At 42.3% G+C, this 7,987-nt stretch overlaps 1 protein-coding gene and 1 long non-coding RNA gene across 3 annotated transcripts; one reads left to right on the top strand and one right to left on the bottom strand.

Moving 5' to 3' along the window:
- The first annotated feature begins 3,659 nt into the window (after window positions 1-3,659).
- On the top strand, window positions 3,660-4,270 carry LOC148035109 (uncharacterized). Its single transcript, XR_015691225.1, has 2 exons — window positions 3,660-3,869; window positions 4,032-4,270. It is a non-coding gene; the product is annotated as an uncharacterized LOC148035109 (long non-coding RNA).
- Window positions 4,261-7,740, bottom strand: LOC148035108 (uncharacterized). 2 transcript variants are annotated; one of them, XM_087680620.1, is made up of 3 exons: window positions 7,558-7,740; window positions 7,376-7,415; window positions 4,261-6,683 (listed from the first exon to the last, which is right to left on the bottom strand). In XM_087680620.1, exon 3 carries the CDS (start codon window positions 6,661-6,663, stop codon window positions 4,537-4,539), a length of 2,127 nt encoding a protein of 708 aa, XP_087536746.1. In that variant the 5' UTR covers window positions 6,664-6,683; window positions 7,376-7,415; window positions 7,558-7,740; the 3' UTR covers window positions 4,261-4,536. The 2 variants fall into 2 exon arrangements, with proteins under 2 accessions (XP_087536746.1, XP_087536747.1); XM_087680621.1 differs by lacking the exon at window positions 7,558-7,740 and having other exon boundaries at window positions 7,376-7,536.
- Between the last annotated feature and the right edge of the window lie 247 nt (window positions 7,741-7,987).

The following is a 7,987-nucleotide window of genomic DNA, read 5'->3' as shown; positions in this document are numbered from 1 at the left end:
ATGAAGTCAATTTCCCATTTCTCGAAAGACTATCTTGCAATGATAGGGGTTAGCTCCAATTGATCCTTGTGAATCAGGACCTTGGTCCGTTGGCACTCATCGCAGTGTTTTACGAATTGTTTTGCATCGCAGAAGAGAGTAGGCCACCACAGTTGAGACTGCAACACCTTGCGGGCTGTCGTATCCCCGCTATGTGCCTCTGCCAGTACATCATGCATTTCATGCTCACATACACATCTACGTAGCATTAGTCTTGCCCCAGCTTATAAAGTTGGCCTACTATCAACTGATAGGGATGGATTTTAAGGATGAGTCACCTAAGTTGGGCCTTCTTGATAGGTCGATCAAGGAGTCTGTGGTCAAGCACTTGGACTATGTCGTCCGCCCAATATGGCATCAAATTAGCTTTAAATAAATCTCTTGCGCTAGACAGGTGAAGCATATGCACATCTGGGAATTTGTCCAGGATGCCTTGTCCAGCGACTTCTCCTATGGGTATGCGAGACATATGATTAGCCATGTAATACTGCTTCCCCTTGCTACCACCACGGAGAAATCAAATTCTAAAAGTAGGAGTAACCATCGAGCAATGCGTCCCGTAGTAGCGCAAGGTTTATTAACAAGATAAAGCAATGCTTGATGGTCAATAAAGAATATAGAAAGCGTGGCCAAAAGATAATGCCGAATTTTTTTTACAGCAAATACCATGGCTAGGCCTTCTCTTTCCATTGTTGAGTAATTCATTTTTGTATCTGTGAGTTGTCTGCTAGCAAAGCTCACTGGATAGTCTAGGTTGTGTTCACCAGGTTGGCACAACACAGCTCCCACATCGAATTTCGAAGTGTCGATGTGAACATGGAAGGCGATTGTCAGTCTGGGGCTCGTAGAATTGGTGTAGTGGTTAGAGCCCTTTTCAATTCCTCATATGTGCGTTGTATTCCTCGGTCCACTCGAATATAATCAGCAACTTATATAGAGGTCTAGCAATCAATGCATAGTTTAACACAAAGCATGGATAGTATCGCGTGTGGCCTAGGAAGGATTGAACTCCCTTGTAATCAGATGGTGGTGGAAGATCGACAATAACCTTGACTTTCAAGACATTCGTGGCAATGATGTTCTTCGACACTATGTGCCCTAGGATGCATCTGTGCTTTACCGAGAATAGGCACTTCAAGGGGTTCAGCATGATAGGGGATATAACCGGCATTGTTCAAAGACTGCTTGGAGCTTATATAAGTGTTCCTTCCATGTAGAGTGAACACACAAATCATCTATGAAAACCTCTAACTCCTTCCTAAGCATGTCTTTGAAGATGGCACACATGAGCCTCTAGAAGGTACTGGTGTTTATCATTAGGATGCAGTTGCACCTGATGGTATCTTGAGAAGCCGTCCAGAAAACTGTAGGCTTCTTTACTAGCCACTCTTTCAAGCATGTGCTTAGTGGCAATGGATAATTGTCTCTCTTCATAGCAACGTTTACCTTCTTGTAGTTGACACACACTCTGATCTTTCTGTTCTTCTTCAGCACTATCATTATAGGTGAGACCCAGTCCGTGTGCTCAATCTTGTAAATGAATCCAGCTCTTAACAGCTTATTAATCTCTTCTTTTACTGCGTGAGCATGCTTGGGATTCATTGGATATGGTTGTTGCTTGATCGGCATTGCATCGGATGCCATGGGTATGTTGTGAGTCACTACACTCGGATCTACCCCTTTTAGCTCATTGAGGACCAAGCCAACACGTCTATATACTCTCACAAGAGAGTAATGAGATTTGTTTCCTCTTCCTCGGTCAAGTCATCGGCTATAAAGACAGGTCAGGGTATCTCCCCTTCCTTGGCTAAATTGACCTCCTTAACCTTGGCGGGTCCTTCTATTGGTTCACTGGTTTGCCCTTTGTCTCCCAGCAAGATCACTACCCTATCACCTTTTTTGAACTCTATGAATCACTTTCGTAGATCTTGCGGCTTTCTTTGCTCATCAGCATGTGGTTCCTTGGGCTGCTTTCCCCTTTCCTCCTTCAGTCTTCAACGCCTCAGGTGAATGGGCATGTCCTCTACTTGTGTCCCATAGCATGTAGAGCCTATTTGTAAATGGTAATGGGGGATGTGTAGTTGTTTTTCTATCCTTTTGATAAACTTGAAGGGCCAATTCTATAGGTAGGCTTACAAATCATGAATCTCAACCCACACGGGGCATTCTTTTTTTAATGCAATCCCTATAGTTGTTTTCCAAACCTTTTGGCAATGTTGGGGAGTAGATTCCATAGGTAAGCTTGTAGATTAGGAATCTCAATCCACAACGGACATTCTTTTTTTAATGTGATCTCAACTAGCTCTAAATAGTTGTCATATCATAGTGTATCCCAAATCCAACCCCAAAAATACACTCCATGTGCCAGTACCTTTCGTAGTGTCTTCCTTTTACCAAACACCACCTTAAAGAAGCCACACCCTCTATAATAGATACGATCCACACCTCCAACATCCTTAAGACTAGTGTTAAACCAAGTGGTAGTTACCATGGGTTTCGGACGACTACTTGTGAAGAAGACAACAATGACCTTTGAGCTAAAGCACAAGATGTTTGCACAGACCTTATCTACATCTATTGTGCCCTTTCACGAGGCTACTTCGATATTTTCCTCCATGTTCTTGCTGATGTGGTGTGCTGATAGGTAGGAAACCACTTGTGGGTAGGCTTCAATTGGAAGCCTATCATCTTCTTTAGTGTTGATTAATTGCTTCTCCAAGGTTTGCTTCTGCTACAACAATTTAATTGACTTGCTATCACCTTCATAAATAACTGCTTCTTCCTCACTTTTCCTCTTGTGAAACTTTCAATATCTTCTTTTGTGTTAATCGCACTCAATTCACTATGCTCAAACATTTCCACATCTCCATCCTCCTTCTTGCTCACCTTTCATAGAAGCTCATTGGCTAGTTTCCATGGAGAGAGTGCCGCATGGGAATACTAGGCCACCTGAAACAATACTATTGATGCCTGATGGCCTTAAAGGCCTTGAATTGGTAGGTGTGTTCTAATACACCATTTCTCCACTCTTGTCCTCTCCTCTCCTTCTCCTTGCAACCCAAGCTAGGTATAGTTTTAGATTTTTTTTTTTAAAGCCCACGAGTGTGTATGCATGCTTAGAATATTAACTAACTAGGGTACAGGGGCCAATAAAGTAGCACCCTCCAAAAGAAAAACACACCCCACCCCAATTGAGTGACAAGTTCATAAGAAAGATATGGTTTTTTAAGCCACTTAACAATATAATATGAATTTTTTAAAATTATAAATGAGCTTAACTTAAGTCAAACAATTGAGCTGTGTAAATTTTTTTATATTTTAGATTTTGTAAAACCCTAAAGTAGTGCATCCTCGAGTGTCACTCTATTGGCCCCTCATTGTCCATCTTGTATGAACCTTTCATTTGTAACTAAAACTACTTGATAAAAATATCAAAATATCCTAATATTTTTTCTTTGAAGTTTGAGCTCTATATAATATAAATAGTTTGACCATTCAAAAACACTTGGGAAAAAAAATTATAATGGAGGATCGTTAGATGACAATCTATTGGCCCCTTTACCCTACTTTAACTATCAACGCAGCTGATTATGTAAAAGACAACCCCCCCCCCTTCTCTTCCAGCGTGCACTCACACTCGGAGCTCGCACCCCGCTCAGAGGCGCAGTCTGGTCGCAATCGCAAGGTCACGGCAGGCCGAAGTTGTGAGGATCGATCGATGACAGCGAGGAAAGGAAAGAGAATGAGACGGACGGAAGGCTGCGAGAAGAGAGAGAGACAGTTGGGCTTCTCCCCCCCACGCCTACACCACCATCACGATTCAGGACTACGTACTACTACTACTACCACTCCTCCTGCTGCTGCTGCTGTTAAATGCTTTGATATCTCCAATTAACTAGTCAGTCATGATGCAGTCCCTCCTGCTGCTGCTACTAAATGCTTGGATATCTCCAATTAACTAGTCAGATATGATGTAGTCCCTTCGTTTTCAGAGAGACCACCTATATGGAGCGATTGGGCGGAGGACTCGCCAGTCACCTGTCTATTGGTCGAGGCGCCGACTCTTAATGTGATCTCGTAAGTTGCCCATGTTGTGAATCAATTCATTAGTGGTTCGTTCCCCCTTTCTTGATCCAAAGATACCAGTAACTACACATCTCTCCATTTCTTTGGCTGCCCTGTCGAATTCTCCAACTTGTTTGAATTTAGTATTTTATCTGCATCTCCTTCATTTCTGTGCAAAATCCAGGGGTTATTGCAGTTACAGTGAATACATACGTAGTCGAGCTTAGTTTAAATCATCAATGAAAAGCAGGACGAAGCACTTCCACAAGGTGGTTAAACCATCTCTTGAATAGAAGCGAGTGTTAACGGCCAGCAAATTTGTAGAGTTTAGTCTCGCTATAAGCATGCACTTGGTATGGATGGATATATAAGGCATTCCTTAAAGCAAAGTAGGGTGTCCTCTGAATGTCTCTAACTTAGATGTTGCAGTGTTTAATGTTTTTTGTTTGTGTTCCCATTGCCTGAATAACTGTACTCCTTCTTGGTCCTGTTTATCCTTGTAGATATGCAGAGAAGGGAAAAGGCTAGACTGTAGGTACCATAGACCTTCCAGCTAATATGAGGCCCTTTCATTGCCATGGCTCGATGAAATACTGTTACATAATAATGTAAGCCCACCATCACAGCCACAAGCCACTGCAATCCCAATCCTATTTTGAGGGACAATGGTTGACATAGATATGAATGGGACACACTGAAAGTGTGTAAGATGAGATAAACTATATAGAATAGTGCTTGAAGGAGCTGCAGGTGTATGAATCCAGACACGGAGCTCTTGTAGAAAAAGGTTATAGGCTCCGAGCCGAGGACAGATGTTGCAAGCATAAGAGTGGCAAAGTATGCAGCAAGATAGATGTGAACAAAGAAGAGAACCTTCTGCAGTGAAATAAAAACATGGATGTGCTTACACAAAATGAAAACTACAGCAAGTGGGAGACACAGGAGGCCATAGCAGATGAAGGATGCAATCAAGGGTGCATAGTTCTCTCCCACATAAGCAGAGAACCTATCAGTTATCTGCTCACTGGCTTTGTTGAAGACATGCTTGGATGTGTTTCTGATCATTTCAATGTCTGGCCCAAGATGTCCTGCCACATGGGTTGCTGTCTCCCGGAACTTTGAAGATAAATCAGTGAAGTCCTGCAAGAACACACTGTAGCCATAAAAAGCATCATCATCTTCACTGTCAGCATTGTCGTCATTAGGTGAATATGCCCCTTGGACCGAATCATCATTCTCTGCGAGGTCCTTCATTTTAGTATTGTTATCATCAACATTGAGCTCTTTTGTTTGGTTGTTAGTGTGTTTCACTTCTTTATCATCCTCCATGTCTTCTGGCTCCTCCTGAGCTTTCTCATCTTCAGGCTGAGGCTTCCAAGGAACTGTATCATCTGCTTCAGTTATTGTCAGGGTCTGGTCAACTTTTAGATCTGTGTTCTCCTCCTCATTCAAAGTCTCACTAGCATCAACAGCCTCTTCTCCACTGTCATTTTCCAAATCTAACGTTAGATATGAGGAATTCCTGTTTTCCTCCATCACTGTATCTGATAGTGTAGTTCCTACCACAAACTGCTTCACTACTCCCTCCCCTCTCATTAAACTTGGATCTGAATCCTTCCCTTCTGAATTCATACCATTTTCTTCTCTCCACTCAACCGCTTCTCTGTCTTTACTGTCTCCACTTAAATCCTCATTCCTTTCTGCTTGCTGCTCCTGTGATCCCTCTGAAATGCCATCCGACTCACTTTCAGACTTATCTTCCTGATTATCCCAGCCCTCCATTGTCACTGATTTATTCCCCTCTTCCATAAGAGCATTCATGACTTTATACCCTAATTCGGTTTCATTCTTCACAGCTTGACTCTCTGACACAGCTTGACTCTCTGATGATAAGAGCTCCTTCTCCTCCTCTTGCTTCTCGTGAAATACCTCATCCTTTATAAAATCAGTCTGCATTTCATTCGAGCCAGATGTAGAACGGTCTTGAGCTCCTTCAGCTTTATTACTGTTGCCCTCACCCTCAAAAGAGTAGCTATCATGGTACATCCTTGTCTCTGTCTCATTCTTTGCCAATTTTACATCAGCTATCTGCTCAACCTTGAAGCTGGATGGCTTCTCTAACTTGATTTCATTCACTTTGTCCTTGGAACTTCGAACGGACAGCATATCAGCTGCCCCTTCAAGTTGTGCTTTTGCACGTGAGGACTTCTTCCCTTTCTTTTGTGATCCTCTCTCCTTGTCTGTGTTCAGACTCTTAGACATTGGCTTGTTTTTTTCTTTATCAACGTGTTCCTCTATTTTTTCCTTTGCCAGGTCTGCAGTCACTCTTTGTGAACCAGTATCAATCTTTGCTGTTGTGGGATGAAAATCCCCTTGTGGTTCTTTCATCATAACATCTATTGCTTCCTTACCTTGCAGTAACTTCCTCCAAGTGCGCTCAGAGGAGAGCGCATGGCTGCAATCTTGATGTTCTACTCTAGTACCTATTGTTCTTTTTTGTTCACAAGCAATGGATGCAATGAAAAAGAATAACAGCAGTAACATCACTGGAAACTTCATATTTCCTTGCAGGAGCTTACCTAGGAGAGCACAACATTGGCAAAACTCAATTTCTCTCCTTTCCTCCCTCCCTTCCTCGCTCCCTCTAAAAGCAAACAACGAAAGAAAGGTACATACATAGGCACGTCCATTCTTATACATAAGAATCTGTCAGTGCGTACAAGCAAGGAAGCCAATTATCATTTCCACACATCATCTGCAGGTATCCCTCTATTATCATGTACGATACTGTAAGACCAATTGAGCAATCAGGAACCGCTAGAAGTTTTTGACGTTTTCCTCCATGGGAAAAGGGTCTCTTTTTCCTGGTTTTCCTCCCTGTAGTGTTCAACATCATGAGCTTCTGCTTGGGAGGCACTGGATGGGGCCGGCAGTCCCCATCCAGTGCAGATCAGTCCCCTGCCCTGCAACCACACCTAACTAGATATGTGGGTCCTCCATCACAGAAGCTCATGAGGTCAAATGTGTGAATTATAGTGGGAATTTATCTAAAACTTGATTGCGCGTCTCACAGAAACTACAAAACTACAAGGATGATAATCTAAAGCTTCAAATTTAGGAACACTGTGATCAAACGATGAATATACTGATCACAAGGATAAAATGCAATTGATAATCCAAAGCTTCAAACTGAATGATGTGATATCCATGGAGTTTGCATTATGTGAGATAGCTTGAAACAGCATGTCAAAGGAAGGAACAGATGAATTACCAGTTGCAAACCGGAAGTAGTCCAGAAAGTGCAGCTGATTCTGCAAATTTTGCAAGATACAGAGGCACAAGTAAACAGACAGCAGTAATTAATGTGGTGCTATAATGGCTGGTTGGATGAAGAAATTAAGGCATTCTATTCTGCGATTTATCTTCAGTAGCTGCTGCAAAGAAGGATGATACCTCGGAGTTTATTTTGAGCTTCTAAAATTTTGTAATTTGGCGAGCGTGATTCTACTGTAAGTTTATGGGGAATCAATCGAAAGGAAGGCGCAACAAGACACACGAGCCTGCATTTGCAGGCATGGAAAATAGTAAAACAACAGAGAGGAGACGGTAGGCGACCAAAACGAAGAAATCCTCGCTATATTCCTTAATGTGTGTGTGTGTGTGTGTGTGTGTGAGAGAGAGAGAGAGAGAGAGAGAGAGAGGGTGTGTGTGTGTAAATTCAATTGCCTAAGTACGTGCATTTTGGCTGCATAGGGACGGCTCAGTCCCTCACTATATGGGAGGTCTTCACACCTTAATAAAACAGTCTCCCATTACCCAATAAAAAAGTAAATTTAATGGTAAATTTCTCAAAGGAATGCTATTCAGAAATTAAAAGGACTTA

Source organism: Lygodium microphyllum, chromosome 6 (assembly GCF_053477565.2).
Source record: "Lygodium microphyllum isolate KBCC chromosome 6, Lygodium_microphyllum_v1.1.10, whole genome shotgun sequence".
Classification (NCBI taxonomy): domain Eukaryota; kingdom Viridiplantae; phylum Streptophyta; class Polypodiopsida; order Schizaeales; family Lygodiaceae; genus Lygodium; species Lygodium microphyllum.
Note: the sequence above shows the minus strand (reverse complement) of the source record. Positions and strands in the feature narration are given on the sequence as shown.

Bases quoted from the DNA above. Each gene is read 5' to 3' on its own strand.
- LOC148035108 (XM_087680620.1), bottom strand. From the start codon at position 6,663: ATGAAGTTTCCAGTGATGTTACTGCTGTTATTCTTTTTCATTGCATCC.